Here is a 15,828-nt window from a genome sequence, read left to right as displayed (position 1 = left end):
TGACCTCCCAGCAGGGAGGCCCAGTGAATGGAGTCTCTTGAATCCTCTGCCTGCCTTACCTGGTAGCTTGGGTGCCTTGATGGGGTATCCCAGCGGGACTCCAGGCTGCTGCCCTCCGAAAGGTCCAACTCCTGAGGGAACAAGGAGAGCAAAACAATCAGGCCAGGAGCCCCTGTGATGCCTCCAGCCTCCAGTTCCACTTTCTCCTCAGACTAGAATGAGCTCCCATGGCATCGGAATCCAGAAAGAGACTGAGGGCCTTCCTGCCTCTTTATGTCATCAGTCAGCTGAGCAACGCCCAGCGATGGGCCGCTTCCTCCAGGAAGCTGCAGGATGCTCCCCTTCCTGTGGCTTGGGCTACACTTGGAGACTGCAGCCCTCTCGCCATTTGGCACAGGCTGCTGCATTTTCTGGGCTCCTCTAGGCTGCCAGACAGGGGTTTGGGGCAGGGGAAGCAGGCCTGTGACAGACACCACTTTGTGCCGAAGCCGGTCCAAGGCCTGGAGCAGTGGGAGTGCTCAGCTCCTCCCAGGGCAGGAGTCCCTGCCTGGCTGGCCACCCATGGGCCTGCCCACCCTCCCTGGCGTGGAGGGACCCAGCCTTGCCTTACCTGGGATTCCAGCAAAAGCTCCGCCCGCACCTGCAATGACAAGGAGCCATCACTGCGGCTTGGCCACCACGGGCCCAGGGCACCCCAGCTCCAGTGAGGGGAGTGCTGGCCCAAGCCGTGGCCAGTTCTGCCCAGACCTCTCAGCTCATCACAAACACATTGGGGATTTCTCACCACCCATCTGAGCCCAAGTTCCCTGCCCCGCTCAACCCAGGACTGAGGGTAATCAGAGAGTCCCACATACCTGGGGCCTTGGGCTTGACTCCTGCTCCAGTGGGAACCCCGGGGAGTACCCCTATACCCGGGAACCGAGCTCCTGAGAGGACAAAGAGGAGGCTGGCGATGAGGGTGGGGAAGGTCCAATCTGGAAGGGCCAGCCTGGCACCGCACCCACCCTCCATGACACAGCTGGCCTCCTTCAATGTCAGCTACTGGCGTGGCTCATGGGGTGGGTAGAGGGCCCCTCTGGTGGTGACTTCTCTGCCCTGTCTGCCCCAAGGTCAGAAGTTTTAATCCTATTTCCTAGCCCTTCTGTTGGCCTGTCTCTTAAACTGGAGTTAATTTCCCATTGCCCTGCCCAGCCTCATCAGAGAAGGCAGACAGACAAGGGAGCAGGCTGCAGGTTGGGGAGGGCTGTGCCCTCGGCAGGGGGAGGGGCTCTCTCTGGATGCGATTCACAACCAAACACGAAGCCGTCATCTGCTCTGGCTGGGAGGCCTCCAGCGCTCCGTGCTGCCACCTCTCCTTTCTCCCCCACCGGGGCTGGGCCACCATGGCAGGGAGGGGCCGGGGGGGCCGAGGGGGACCCTCTGTCAGCCAATCCCACCCAGCCAGCCTGAGGCTGGGGTTTTGGGGGAATTCAGGAGGTCACATGTTGCATAGGGTAGCCAGGCCATGGCGGGGAAAGAGGTTGAGAGGGCAACTCCGAGGGTCTCCTGCAGGGCGGATGTGCTGGGCGGGCCCCCCTGGTGACTCATGGCGTTTGGGAAACAGCTGGCCACGCTGGGGACTCGGTCTGTCCCCGGAGACCCACCACAGACTGTGATGTTGGTCTGGGTCTGGGCCTTGGCTTGGGGTTCTGGGGAGGCTGGGCTGGGAGGAGCTCTCTGGTCTTCCTAGGGGAAAGACAACCAGAGCTATCTTAGGTCTGTGGCCTGAGCTTTGATGCTTGGGGCAACAGTGCCTGTCAGGACTCCGGTGGCCACTGTTTGGGGGAGCTGGGGGCCCCTCGGGAGGCTGCCAGGGGCTGCTCTCCTCGAGTTAGTGTTCCCCTTTTCCTCTTTGCTCTCACCTGTGCCTGGGAGCACTCCACCTGGGTATACACCTGGGAGCCCCACACCTACGGCCAAAAGAAAACTGTGTGAGCAGCAGTCTTGCCTCCAGGAGCCTCTACTGGCCCTGCCCTCTACAGCAGCCCCAAGGCTCCTGAGCTAGCCCCCCAGGATTGCCCCTGGGGAAGAGCCAGGGACATGTGTGTGGCGTCTGCAGGCCCCCCCTCCCACGAGTTCCGGAAGTCATCTGCAGATCCTTCTGTGCGTGGATTTGTCCTGTCTCCTGGAGCCTGTTTACATGGCCGGCCCAGCCCACCTCGGGGCTAACAGCTTCCAGATGTTCCCTCCCTGCTGTGCGGACTCAAGCCGCCTTCAGTTGAACCTGAAGTCACTTCCTTGAGGGCTTGGTGTGCAGGGACGGGCACCGGATGGGGCTTCACCCCAGCCCCGTCGGGACTGGGCGGGCCCTGCTGCACTGACTCCCTGCTCTGCGCCTCAGCGTCCCCATCGGTCACCCAGATGCCTGCCACAGGGCCTGTCTCTCACGTCTGCTCCAAGGTCCTGGAGGAAGGGCCTGGAAGGATAGCTGGAGTCCCTCACCCCTGTCTGGGACCCGGGATCACGCTCTGGGCCTGCTTCTGCCCCTTGACCCCTGCCCCGCTGCAGCCAGGCCCTGACCTTCCTGCCCTGGGGTGAGGGAGTTTGGGAGCTCTGGCCTCTCCCTGACCTCTGCCCTCCAGTCCCAGAGACTCCGTCCACTGACCTGGCACTTTCCCAGGCTTCGCTCCAACCCCAACTCCGGCTCCGAGCTGAGGCACCACCGCACCTGGAGGGGAAGGGGCCACATCAGAGGGGCTCCCTTCCTCCCACGACCTCCCCCCAGGCCACCCAGGTCTCGCCTCCATACCTGTAGACACTCCTAAGCCACCAATGCCGCCGACCCCGCCGAGACCAGCAGCACCTGCAGAGGCGGAGGCAAGTCACACCAGGAGCCGCGAAAGGCAGGAGGCCGCTGGACTGAGGTCTGGCCTTGCCTATGCCTCACTTTGAGACTCAGACCTAGCTGGTTGCCTCCCATCACCCCCAGGAGACTGGAGCTGAGGATCCTGTTCACCGCTTCCCCAATCCAGGAAAGGTTCTTTGCAAGGTGGAGAGCCCACAGAGGCCAGAGGGCTTACGGCACGTCCCAAAGGGTAATACTCACCGGCCTTGGCAGCAGCTTTATAGGCTGCAGCAGCGCCAGCCGGGCCACCGGGCACCAGAGCCCCTGGGAAGGCACCTGCAGGAAAAGCCCCAAGCCCTGCAGAGAGGAGGATGGGTGAGGTCCTTCCCCCAGCCCAGCCCTGGCCCGCCCCGTCCAGGAGGTACATCTGAGGCTCTTCTGCTCCGTGCAAAGATGTGACTGTTGCTCCCAGGACTGGGTTCAAAGTCAGAGATGCAGTATGGCCCAGGCTGCTCCTCTCAGCCTGACAAGCTACAGGGATCTTTTGGGGTCAGACTTCCACACCTCCCTTCTTCAGGAAGCCTTCCTGAAGCCCCGCTGAGTCGGGTGACTTCTTTGGGCTCCTGGGGCTGCTTCCTTCTAGCTCTTCTTCCGTGCTGCCTGCTAAGTTGCTGCAGTCATGTCCAACTCTTTGGGACCCCATGGACTGTAGCTCACTGTAGCTCCTCTGTCCACGGGGTTCTCCAGGCAAGAATCCTGGAGTGGGTTGCCATGCCCTTCTCCAGGGGAATCTTCCCGACCTAGGAATCGAACCTGCCTCTCATTATGTCTCCTGCATTGGCAGGCGGGTCCTTCACTGCTAGGGCCACCTCGTCAGTATAATAGCACCAAGACCCAGCTGTCATTCCCGGGGCCCCAGGCAGGTGGTCTTAGCATTACCCCCTACACCAGTGCCCAGGACAGGCCTGGTCTGCACCCTTGTACCCCTGACTGCTTGTACCCCCGATGGCCCAGAGGGGCATCTTGCCTGGATGTTAACACTAACCTGCCCCAAGGCCAGCGCCAGCGAGCCCTCCGACACCTGTAGGGAAAAGAACACAGAGCTAGGTGAGGGGAGGCTGGTGTAGGCCATTGTTCCTGGGCCCAGGGTGGGAAGGGACTCACGAAACCCGGCAATGCTGGGATCTGTGTGTGGTCACTCAGGTCTCTAAGCTGGACTCAAGTTTTCAGTACTTGGCGGCCAATCCTGGTAAGATAGTCACCACTGTTTAGTAACCAACTGCTTTGTGCCATGTGGATGCCACTGTGTTGATCCCAACCAGACCTTTCAGTTTCCTTAGAAGTCCTGCCAGCTAACGGGGGACCCAGAAGGGCTTTCTCTCAGGGCTGGAGCTGAGCAGAAGCTGCCAGCAAGGCCAGGCCAAGCCCTGCCCTGCTCCCACGTCAGCCCCACCCCAGGCCTTTCTTCGGCTTCCTTGCAGGAGTCCCCTGGCTCAGCCCACACCCTCTCCCTTGTATCTGGAGCCCTTTTTGTCGTCCATCTAGCCTGCCCTGCAGTCTGGGAGCCTCCTTGCCTGCAGACAGATGCTAAAATGTTTATAAAAAGCCAAATGGGTCCCTCTGGCTCTCTCCTTCCCACATCTGGGCTCGATCGCTGCTGTTCTCCCTCCAGGAGACATTCCACGGCTTTGGCCAGGACCGATGGGCAATCAGGTTGGAGTTCACAACCGTGCCGACTTTGCTTCCAATTATGTGAGAATCTCTCCCACAAGCGCCAGTCCTGGTCACCAGGGTCCCAAGCTCAGGGGCAGCCTCTCCGGGGACCGACCCCAAACAAGCAGGACAGCTGAGCCCCGGAGAGTTCACCTGCCTTTCTCTGGGTGTGGTCCCCTGGCCTCACTTCCTACTTATGTGAGCTGGCCCGTCTGAAAGCCAGCCAGGCCCTCTGTGAGATGGGCCTCTGCCTCCGGCCCATCTCCCTTCCGGGCAGGTGTGGTGTGGTCTGGCTGGGCCCGGGGTGTGCCTGGGTTCACTTCCCAGTGCTGCCGGCCCCGCCCCACCCCAACTCTGTCGAGGGTGTTTCTCTCCAGCCTGGCCTATTTCCTGAGGTCCAGCAGGGCAGCAGACACCCTCTGGCCTTTCCTGACCGCAGAGGGGCCAGGAGGAGAGGATGGGGACCGGCCAGGAAGCGAGAAGAGGCTGGGTGGGTGGGGTGGGGGCAGGTGGCTCTCTGCAGCCATCTGCCCTCTTCCCGTGCTCCCCCCCAGGGTTGCCCTGCAGCCTGAGCAGAGTCCCACCCCTGCTCCCCTTCTTCCTGTGGACTTCTCTGGCCCAAATGCCCCCAGGAGTCCAGCCCCTGAAAAGAGGGAGAGAGGGGTGAGGAGGAGAGAGGGGTGAGAATGGCCAAGGTTGGGAGCCCCGAGAGGCCTGGCTTATCCAACCGTCACTCTCCAGAGTCACTGAGCTCTGGATTTAAATCTTGCTGCCCCACCGCTGCTCGCTGCGTGAAACAGCAAGTCACTTGCCCTCAGTTTCCCCACATACAAAAGGGCCGGCGTGTCCCTAACCTTCCTGGGACCACAGGGCTTGTGAGCAGAGGGCATGTTGTGTCTGCAGCCTGTTGGGGTGACCACTGGATGTCCCCCCTGCTCTTTCCTGGGCTCTTTGGTGGGTGACTGGCCTTCAGCCGGTGCTGGGGGTGGGGGTGGTGCTGGGTCCCAGCTGCCTGGTCCCCCACTGAGAGCCCAGGCGGGGCCAGCCCACTGAGGCCCACGTGGAGCAGCTGCCAGGCCACCCACCCTCTGCTCGCCAAGGGATTAGTTGTTCCCAGGCATGACACTCGCTGCCTGTGCCCAGTTGCATCTCTCCTGGGCATGCCCTGTGTTGGGGGGCACTGTGGCCCAGTCCAGGCCTTTGGAGCCCAGAGTCCTAAGGCTGAAAGATAAGCTCTGGGAGGTCATGGAGTCCAGTCGCTTTTCATCAGTCGAGGTCCTGACTTTCCTCTCGGTCTACATCTTCACCCCAAGCTGGAAGTCCTTCTGGAAGTCTACGCTCAATCTTTCGTTACTCAAAGCTTCACTTTATCAACTGCAACTGTGTGCAGTTTTCTCAGTCTTCTCTCTGGTGTTTCATCACAGCCGACCGTGTGTCCCCGGCTGCCAGCGGGATCAACCAGTCCCTCCTCTAGCTCTGTGGTCACGACTTCCTCCGTTTGGGTCTTTCCAGATACGTGCGATCCTAATTCCACTCTCTTGCTTATCTAGCCTTTCCTCTGTTCTCTCTCCACCATCAAAGACCCTTTTAAGATCATTCACTCCTCTAAGAAGATAGGAAACAGGTTCTGCTGGGATAAGCAGTGAATCCCAAAGGGCTCCCAGCCCTGCAGACTCCTACAGACCCCAGTAAACCCTTTGCCCAGGCCTCCTGCCCTCCTGTGTCTCTCTCTCTCTTGCCTGGCCCCAACCCTAGCGTTTCACAACCCAGATGGGGCTGCAGGGAAGGGGAATCTGGGTCTTGTAGATTCATTTGCACTTGAATCATCGAACATTGAGGTGGGGGGGGGGTTGGATTTCGTAAGAGCTGTTGGACATGCAAACTGTCCTGGAGTCTCAGGCTTCAAAGCCAGGGAGACATGGAGCGGGGTGGGGAGGTGGGGGGGGAAGGCTATATCTCATGTTGATCAGATCATAAATCCAGACGGAGACACCCCTTCCTCCACCTGCTCCTTATCCACCAGGACTTCCCAGAGGAACGCACCCTCCCTCTTTCCTTGGAGCGGGGGTGGTGTGTTCTCTGGAGCTTAGTGGACCTAGTAGTGGTTGCAGCCCTGTGGGCCAGGAAACAGCCAGCCACATCTTACTGGAAAACTCCATGGTCGGAGCACAGCTGAAAGGGGCTTGGGGTCAGGGTGCAGCCTAGGGTTAGGTGCAGGGCTTTGATCTGGGGTCAAGGGTCAGCCTGGGGTCAGGATAAGGGCTCAGAGTGGATCATCAGAGTCAAGAATAACCGAGATCTTGGCCTGGAGTAAGAGAGGGCTTCATTTGGGAGTCTGGGATCATTCAGGCAGAGGCCAGGGTCCAATTATCTGTGTCTGAGCCCAGAGTGACATTCACAGACTTGGTGGCCACTGGAACATCATTTCTGACTTTTGACCCCAGCACCAGGGCTGTTTTCTGGGATCTGGTGCAGAGGGGACTCTCGGGGGGCACAGAGGCCCGGGCAGAGTGGGTGCCGGACACCCCGTCTTCAGGGAGGACTGTGCTGCCTCTAGCCTCCTGACCCTGGAAGCCCTGGAGCTCGGTCCTAGCCTGGTCCTGGGAGGCGTTGACTAGAGGGGAGGGTCCGTCCACCACCTCACTCCCTCCTTCCATCCACAGGCCCGGTTTAGGGCTCTGTGGCCCCTTCCCTCCCCTGCCCCCTGGCCCTAGCTCAGTGCTCAGAGGCTGCAGGGCTTACCTGGCTTAGCTGGTTTGCCTCCAGGGCCCAGTGCTACGGAGGGAAGGAGGGAAGAGATAGTCGTTAATGGGGAGTCCCAGCCCACCTACGATCCCCACAGGGCACTGTGGGGTCTCACTGTGGGATCAAGAATGTCCTCCCCTATGTACAAGGAGCTGCTGGGAGCTCAGCACCCAGATGCTTGGGTGGGGGGCCCAGGTCCCATCCTGACCTGGGGTTTCCCCCTCTCTCACTGTTTATCGGACCTCTGAAGAGGGTGATGGTTCCCACTCAGCTGGATTTGCATGGATATTACTAAAGATCAAAAGAAATATGAAAGAAGGCAGGGCCCCCCAGGGAAAAGAGACTGGGGGCAAGAGCTTAGGGGGCAAGGGCTTAGGGGGTTGGGGGATCTAGCTTTTAGAAAAGTCCCTCCTCACTAGACGCTCAGTCTGGGAAATGAGGGACCCCTTAATGCCTGGGTTTTCTGAGCTTTGAGGTCTAAGGATATGTGTGGATTAGGCTGAGACCCAGACCCCATCAGTGAGGAGCCAAGTTTGGTGTTTGAACTCACCTCCTCCTCCCAGACCTCCAAGACCAGCCCCTGTGTTGGCACGGTAGAGAGAGAGAGAGAGAGAGAGGGAAAACCATCAAGGTCCCTGCCAAGAAGCCATCCACTGACCCATGGTCAAATCCATCGCTGCCTAGCCACTGATCTTGGGCAAGCCTTGAACTCTGTGAGCCTCTGTTTCCTCTTGTCTCATCTGGCCAAAGTTTCCTGCCTCTGTGTGTGCCTGGGAATGTGCTGGTGGCTTCTTTCACTTCCACATGAGTTCTGAATGCTCAACCCCTTTTATTCTTTGTTTTTTTTTTTTGTCTGTACTGTGCGGTATGAGGGGTCTCAGTCCCCTGAACCTGGAACCCGTACCTCCTGTAGTGAAAGCGTGCTTTCTAAACCACTGCATCACCAGGGAAGTCCCTTAAACACTTTTTAAGTATTGAAAATATTACTTGTGATTTTTCAATCTACGTTAAAACATCATGCTTTTTTTCTCAATTAAAGGACAAGATTGCCTCCCCCTCTACCCACCCCCCCCCCGCTCCCCGCCCCCCAGCCATGCCATTGAGCTAACATTCTGCCCTTTTTTTTTCTTTTTTTTTCCTTTTTTTTCTTCATCTGCACCTTGCTCTTGCTTTTATATTGTTTTTACTTGAAAATCACTTGACCAACAGAAAGCATATGCATACTTTGTAGTAGTTGCATAACCTTAGTTTACTTAATCACACCCTCCTGTCAAGCGGGTTTCTTGTTTTGCATTTTTGCTAGTAACATTCCTGTGAACCTTGGGGCAGATGGCTTTTTTTTTTTCTCTTCTTTTCAATTATTTCCTTTGAATGGATTCCCGAGAGTGGGGTTAATGGTTTGAAGAGTAAACAACAGAGGATCAGTGAGGCGGCCACTTTCCTCCCGTTTTCCAAGCACTGAGTTTCATCTTTTAGAAAATTTATGCTCAGTAGTTGTAGAACAGCATTATGTAAACAGCTTTTTAATACAGGAGTGACTGATGAGTCCTCTGCGGCGGGCATGCCAATGTTTTTCCCTTTTGCAGTGTTCACATGTCTGCCTCTTGCAAATTTAATCAGCATCTGTCTTACCTGGGCACGTGCAAATTTCATGTACATTACCTGGGAAGAAGACGCCTCCAGGAACTCCACCAGGAACAGCTCCTGGGACCCCTGGAAGGAAGGAGGCAGAGTCCCCCATGAGCCAGAATGAATTAAAAGCTAATGATAAAAGACAGGGATGATGGCAACAATACTGTGTGTCTGCAAAGTAACCAATATCACTCAAGCACCTTATATTTTCAAAGCATTTTCTCTTTCCTGCTCCTCAAAATGGCCCAGTAAGTTTGGAAGGGCAGGAATTATTAACTTCAATTTAGCAGATGTGAATTCAGGCTCAGAGATGTTAAGACACGGGCTGGGGGTCACACAGCTGCAAATAGATGGAGGCTGGATTCAAAGCCAGGTCACTCCTCTGAGCAAATGGCTCACACTGTGTTACCTGGAGAGGGTCTGGCCGAGGACTGGGTCTGAGCACCTTTGGCTGGGCCTCCACATCTCTCCAGCCTTGAGCGGCGTGGGCAGGACCCAGCGTTGTGGGAGAGCAGGCCCGGGCTGTGACAGCAAGCGGTAAGGAAATGCGGCTGCTGCCAGCCGAGGCCCAGCCATTCCCACACTGATAGGAAAGCATGAGGTCAGCGTCCTTAGCCGCTGGGCAGCAGAGCTTGGGTGGGGCTCTGGCTGTCTGACACAGAGCTGTCTAAGGAGGTGCGGGGGCCCAGAGGGGGACACCATGAATGAGCAAAGTGAATAGTTTCCTAAGGAAAAGCTAATTCACTGGCTGGGCCAAAGGGGCCGTCTGCCCAGCCCGGATCACGAGTTCAGTCCCCACGGACCCGTGAAGCTCTCACAGGGGAACACTGGGAGGCCGGGCCCCAGACCCAGCCTATGTGTAGTCATGGCAACAGACAATCCTGGTGCAGACCAGGCCCTGACTCCACCACCACTGAATGGCCCCTTGACAAGCCGCCTTGCCAGTGCCCCAGCCTGAGCCCCAGCACCACCCAGCTGAACACAGCTGAACGGACGGAGTTAGGGGAGCATGTCGGGCAGCTCCCCAGCATGCCAAGCAGACATCTGGCCTCTGTGGCCTGGCTGTGCTGCACAGCTGGGCCTGCTGGCCCCAGGGCCTGGTCAGCCTCAGCCATGGCCCAGGAGGGTGGAGGATGCCAAGCTGTCATGGTCCCCCTGTGCCAAAGCCCCGGCGCCACCCGCCCCTCCACCCAAGCCTGAGCCCCTGAGCCTGAGCCCCTGAGCCGCCCCCTGCCCACCCCCGCCCCCCCCACCTACCCCCGCCCCCCCACCCCCCACCCCTCCCCCCACCGCCCCAGGCACTATGATCCAGGCCTGGAGTGCCTAAACAATCTGCTCAGAGCCTTGAGGGGCTCAGAGTGGTGGCCCAGGAGGCTGGGCCTGCTGGGAATGGGCGCTCGGGCCCTGTCATCAACTGCCAGGCGCACACATGGTCCTTTGATGCCTTCTCTGGCTCGGGCTTCCAGCTCTGAGCACTGTCTCGTGTGTGCCTTTCTCTGCCTCGGCCTCTCTCCCTCCTCCCCTTCCTTCCCCTCCCCCTCCTCTCTCCTCACCCCTCCACTCTCTGGCTCCAGAGTCGGGGTGAGGGGGCTGCAAGAACAATGTGGTGGGCAGAGGGAGCAAAGGGCTCAGGACAGACCCATCTGGTCTCTAATCCTGGCAGTGCCAACTTCTTACCATCTGTGTGACCTCAGGCAAGTCACTTAACCTCTCTGAACTTCAGTTTCCTTTGTAGCAATGTGGGGTTAATAGCTTCTGCCTTGCCAGGTTGCTGCCTTGTCAAAGAGTTCCAGAGACCTGCCCTGGCTCAATAATTGCTCCAAAATAAATAAATTAATTAATGACTGACACTTTGTTTCTACTTCACAGTACATGGCCTGGGGCCAGGGAGAGGATAGGTGCTCAATAAAGGATGGGTGAATTTGGTGGAGGGGAGGCAAGGAAGTTGCCTGGAGGTCTGGTCTGACCTCTTCCATCCCCAACCAGGTTACTGGTCTCCCCACCTCAGGCTAGTCTGGTTGAACCCCCAGTTCCTCTCCTGGGCTTCTGTTCTCCCCTCAGCGCAGGGGCTGGGCCCATCCTGGGATCGGCCAGCTCCTCTTTTGCTTTCGCTCTCCCCAGGGCCTACCCGGCTCTCCCCAGCTCTCTCTTCTCCCTGCTCTCCACCTCCATGATTCAGAGCCCAACAGTGTCTGCCAAACTCCATGCCTGAACCATGACAGCCCACGGAGCCAGAGGTTTTGATCCCCGTTTTGCACTGAGGAAACGGAGAAGCCTTAGTGGGCGTAAAGGACCCCCGCCGGGCCCCTCTCGAGGACAGGAGAGGTGAGAACAGAATAAGACTGGTGGTGATCAAAGGCCTTTCCTCTCCTGCCCCTCATGCGAAGGGTCATCCTGCTTCCCACCTCCCGTCCTTGGCCTGAGCTGTTCCTCCTGCCAGGAATGCTCTTTCCTCTCTCCAAGTCCTACCCTTCCACCGAGACTGGGCTCAACTTCTCCCCCCTGCCGTCTCTGAGCCTGTGGTTCCCACTGCTCAGCTGGCCCAAAGCAGTTGGCCTGGAGCATACTTGTCTTGTTTTATGTGGGTTTGGCTTGTTTCACCAGCTAGCCCAGGGTGGAACTTGTCTCTTGCATCTTAGAATCATGGTCCTAGACTCTCAGGGATCATAACAGTCTTTTGGCCTGGGTTGAAATTCCTCTGCGAACATCTTGTGTTTCTGCTTGCACGCCTCCAGTGACAGGCAAATCACCACCTCCTGATGCTATCAGCTCTACCAACAGAGAGTTCTCCCTGCTATTGAGGTAGAATCTGCTCCGCTTTCCAGTTCTTCCCCCCAGAGCCCCAAAGACTGAGGCTCACCTCCCATCCACAGAAGCCCCTCAAACATTTAATTTTCTTTCAAGGTTTAACTCAAATGTCACCTCTGCCATGAAGCCTTCTTGGATTTCCTCTACATCACCCCCTCTCCCTGTCTTGTCAGCTCCCTCCGTTACTGTGTCTCTGTTTACACATAGGCTGCCTCCCCATTAGACAAAACGTGGCATGAGTGGCAAGAGAAAAATTAAACCTTATAAATGTGTATGAATTACAAAGGCTGATATTAGTTCACGCTAGCAAATCCCCAATAAGAGAATATATGGTTTTTAAAATTCGCATTCCCGTAGTCCTCTTACTTGATGTATTACTTGCAATGTGACATTGCTGGAGTCACCCACTGGCCCTAGGAGGTATGCTGGGCAAGGATGCTTCTCCCTGTTTTACAGCCAGAGAAACCATCCATGAACCAGAGGGATGAAATGCCTGGCCAGGTACCCACAGCTGACCCCAGTCACACACAGGGCCTTCTGCCTGGGCTCCGGGTTCAAAGAGCTGGGAGATGGCTGTTTGGGAGCAAGCAGAGGGCCAGCAGGCCTTGGCAGGGGACTTTGCCAATTCCAAGTCCAGGGGGGCCCGCCTGGGGAGCAGATAAGACCACATGAAGCTGTTTGTTGTTTGCATGGAGAAAGGCTGCCAAGGGCTTTTCAAAAACAATCCGCCCTTCAGTGACTGAGTCTGTCCCCTCCCTCCCCTCGGGTACGCCTGCCTTCCTGCCTTGGCCCCAGCAGACTCAGACAGCAGCATCAACCCCTAAACTGGGGGTCCGAGGCCCTGGAGGCCCCTCAGAGTCACCTGGGCGGCAGCTTTAACAAGACCTACACATCTGGGTCCCTCCTAAGACCGAGTAAAGCAAGAATTTTTGGGTGAGACCGCATGTCAGAAAGGTTTCAAGTTCCCTGTGTAATTCCAATAGGCTGAAAAAAAATCCCTGTTTCAAAACCATCTTCAGTTCCAAAATCAGAAAAACAAAAATGAAAAACCACCCAAAGCTAAAATGATAAAATTTCTGGGGGTTTGGGGCAGCTGGTCCCAATTATAACTGATTTAATTTCTCTCTCTCTCTTTAAATGGCAAGGGAGTCTGGGGCAAATGATCTTCAAAGCTACTTTTGACCCATCTTAAATGGGTCCAGACAACCCTTCCATCGCAGAGCCTTCCTGGGTTGTCCCTGTTTTGTCTCCACTGGCAACACGGTTCTTTGGGACTGGGGGACCCATGAGGGTGACATCCTTCAGGAAAGCCGGGCAGGTGTGAGTGTGTGTGTGCTTGTACGAGCCTGTGCATGTGGGAGGGGGCCCCTCCTTTGGGAGGCTCTGGGCACAAACCCCAGAAGACCGCATCAGTTCACACACCCCTTATTTGGACCCGGCTACTCTACCACCCGGGACAGAGCTGAGATTTATGTTTGCAAAAAAAGAACAGGGCCAGCGGAGCATTTAGCCCGGTCATTGAGGGTGCATTCTTCTTAGGGCAGGCCCACCCTGGAGTACTCAGTCCCAGGCCTGCTCCTTCCCAAATGCCGCTTGGAACCTGGCCCCCACCTCCCTCATCCTTTAGCCAGGGATGAGCTGGCTGGTACTCACCCCCTGGTGCTGCCTTAGCCTGCCTCAGCCTCAATCTCCCTGTTTGTGGAGCGTAGATAAAAATTCTCTCCTCTTAGGGTTTCTGCGGGGGCTACGTGTCATGCTCTAGCGAGGAGCCGTCTCTGGGAAGGCAGGTGTTCAGGGGCCAGACTCCGGGGAGGAGGTTCAGATGGGACCCGAGCTGCCATCTCAGGCCTGGGGACGGCTGCTCCCATGGGATGGTCTCTCTGCCCCCCGCAGGGCCCCACCTGATGCTGCGCCAGCATCCCACAGCTTTGTCCAGATTCGGGAGCTGACCTCTGTGCAGGAAGCCCCTGCTCCCAGCGGTCCTGCCCTGCTGGTCAATCTCACGGAAACAGCTGCTGCCCCTGCCCAGCTCCTGCTCCTGCCCTCCAGCCTGGCCCTGTTCCACCCAGAGGCTCCCCCATCCAGACACTGGACCCCACTGGTTTTCATGGCAAAGAGGACTCTCCTGGAAACCAGACCCCACCCAGGCTACCCCACCAAAGGTTCAGGAGCCTGCCTGCACCTCTCTCTCCCCACGGCCGGGAGCACCTTCGGGGGACGCTGGGGGACCACTCCCAGAGTCCCCCCCAAGGTGCGTAGCAGCCCGGAGAGGGGCGTCCTCTGGGACTAGGGCAGGGAACATGCCAGGTGGCCCGGGAGTGCCCCCAGGTTCACGCAGGCCCCCAGCACGCAGGGCTCTCCCTCTGCCAGGAGACAGATACCTCCCCAGCTTCCTTGTCCTTGCTGGTGTTCCATACCACACACACTCGCATGCACACACTCACACACACGCACGTGCTCAGTGACAAACCACACCCAGTGACACCTGGACACCAGATCGCCTCTGGGGACATGCCTGTTGGGTGGCAGACTTTTGCACATGCTAACAGGCACTTTCACATATCCTATAACACCCCTCCTTCCAACACACACACACACTCACACACAAACACACACACCTGTCCCGGGATGAACCTGTGAACATTCATCCCCTCCCAGAAACCTCCTCCTTTATCTGATGACACGATCGGACATATACAGACCATGCACACCTGTGCAAGGGCATGTAACACACTTGTGCACACACGCACACTCACACACTTACACACATGCTCAGAAGTCCTAGCCTTTCTCATCAGGGACAGACCACAGCGGCAGCTTTCCAACCCGCAATCCTGCAATCAACTTAACCCTGACATCACCCGGAGCGGGTCCCGACTTCCCAGGGGACGAGGAACCTGCCGAGGTCAGAGAGCTTACTGCCGCAGAGCTGGCCTGCAGCCCAGTTCCCCTGTCCCTGGGGCACGTGTGCACAGCCACTGGGTCCACAGGTGTGCCAACTGCCGGTGCTCACAGACCCGATGGGACCTTGTCAGCCCTTCCCCAGCGTGCTCGGGACCCCCATCCTGAGAGAGCCCCCCAGGACAGAGCAAGGTTCATCCGCTCTGTGGGGGCAGCAGAAGCCGGCGCTGGTCTGGGACCATTCTGAGTCTCGGGGCGAATGTATGACAGGTTTCTGCTCCGAACGGCTGGCTCCCAGGAGGGGTGGTTCCGAGGGTCCAGTGGCTGAGGGGCTCCTGCTTGGGACCCCCCCTTGAGGGTGCTGGGAGGGCAGGGCGCCTTCTTGTCGGTCGGTCCAGCCACCTGAGCGGGCGGCCCCAGGGCTGCGGGTCCTTCAGGGGAACAGGGTGAGGCCTACCTCCAGGCTGCGAGGGGTGAAGGATGCACAGCAGGAGCAGGAGGACTCCGGGCCGCCGAGCCGCAGCCGTCAGACCCGCCATCTCGGGGAGAAATGCCCCAGCCCGCTCTCTGCGCCTCGTTTTATCCCCAAAGCATAATTGCTGCCTCGTCGGCTGCGAGGGAAGGAGGGAGGGAGAGAGGGCGGGCGGGAAGGCGGGAGAAGGGGGTGGCCTCGGGGAGGGGGCCATGGGGAGGGGGCAATTACGAAAGGCCGGCTCGCAAGCCTCCCAGGCTGGGTCTGACTGGACTGGACTGTGGGCTCTTTTTTTTTTTTCCCTTAAAACACACGCGCGCACATACACACGCACGCGCGCACACACACACACACACACACACACACACACAGAGTTTCCCCCCATCTCTCTCTTGCTTTCCCTCTGCGGCTGTTCTTTCGCTGCTGGCCCTGTTCCCGCCAGAAAGTGCGAGGGGGGCCTCTGCCAGGACAGCCCTCAGGAGAGGAAGCAGGAGGGAGGGCCCTGCAGCCCGGCCAAAAATCCGGCCCCAGCCAAGGCCTGAGTGGCCAGGCCCCCGCCCCTCCGGCTGGGCCCCGGGCCCAGTGTGGGGACACAGGCCAGCTGTCCTGCGCCTCTGCCCCCCCCACCTCGGCCCTCCAGACTCCCTCAACACTCCCAGACCCAGCCAGAGACAGGCCAAAGCTGGGGAGGGGGCTGTTGGTTAGACCTGGAGTCCAGGGTCCATCCAGGCCA

The 15,828-nt window shown here is 58.1% G+C and overlaps 1 protein-coding gene across 10 annotated transcripts in view; it reads right to left on the bottom strand.

Annotated features, from left to right (window-relative positions):
- Positions 1-15,274, bottom strand: part of ELN (elastin) — a 32,679-nt gene extending 17,405 nt beyond the window's left edge. For 6 of the 10 annotated variants that reach the window (XM_052659011.1, XM_052659045.1, XM_052659019.1 and 3 more), the window contains exons 1-12: positions 15,081-15,274; positions 8,945-8,995; positions 7,833-7,862; positions 7,280-7,312; positions 3,870-3,905; positions 3,086-3,181; positions 2,789-2,842; positions 2,645-2,707; positions 1,902-1,949; positions 855-926; positions 611-640; positions 60-131 (exon numbers count right to left, since the gene is read on the bottom strand). In XM_052659011.1, coding sequence (XP_052514971.1) covers positions 60-131; positions 611-640; positions 855-926; positions 1,902-1,949; positions 2,645-2,707; positions 2,789-2,842; positions 3,086-3,181; positions 3,870-3,905; positions 7,280-7,312; positions 7,833-7,862; positions 8,945-8,995; positions 15,081-15,162 — 667 coding nt within the window. In that variant the 5' untranslated portion in view covers positions 15,163-15,274. The remainder of the gene's footprint in view (positions 1-59; positions 132-610; positions 641-854; positions 927-1,901; positions 1,950-2,644; positions 2,708-2,788; positions 2,843-3,085; positions 3,182-3,869; positions 3,906-7,279; positions 7,313-7,832; positions 7,863-8,944; positions 8,996-15,080) is intronic. The other 4 variants (XM_052659028.1, XM_052659072.1, XM_052659064.1 and 1 more) reach the window with 4 other exon arrangements.
- Positions 15,275-15,828: the final 554 nt, after the last annotated feature.

The sequence above is a fragment of the Budorcas taxicolor genome, chromosome 2 (genome assembly GCF_023091745.1).
Source record: "Budorcas taxicolor isolate Tak-1 chromosome 2, Takin1.1, whole genome shotgun sequence".
In the NCBI taxonomy this organism is placed as follows: domain Eukaryota; kingdom Metazoa; phylum Chordata; class Mammalia; order Artiodactyla; family Bovidae; genus Budorcas; species Budorcas taxicolor.
This window is presented reverse-complemented; position numbering and strand designations above follow the sequence as displayed.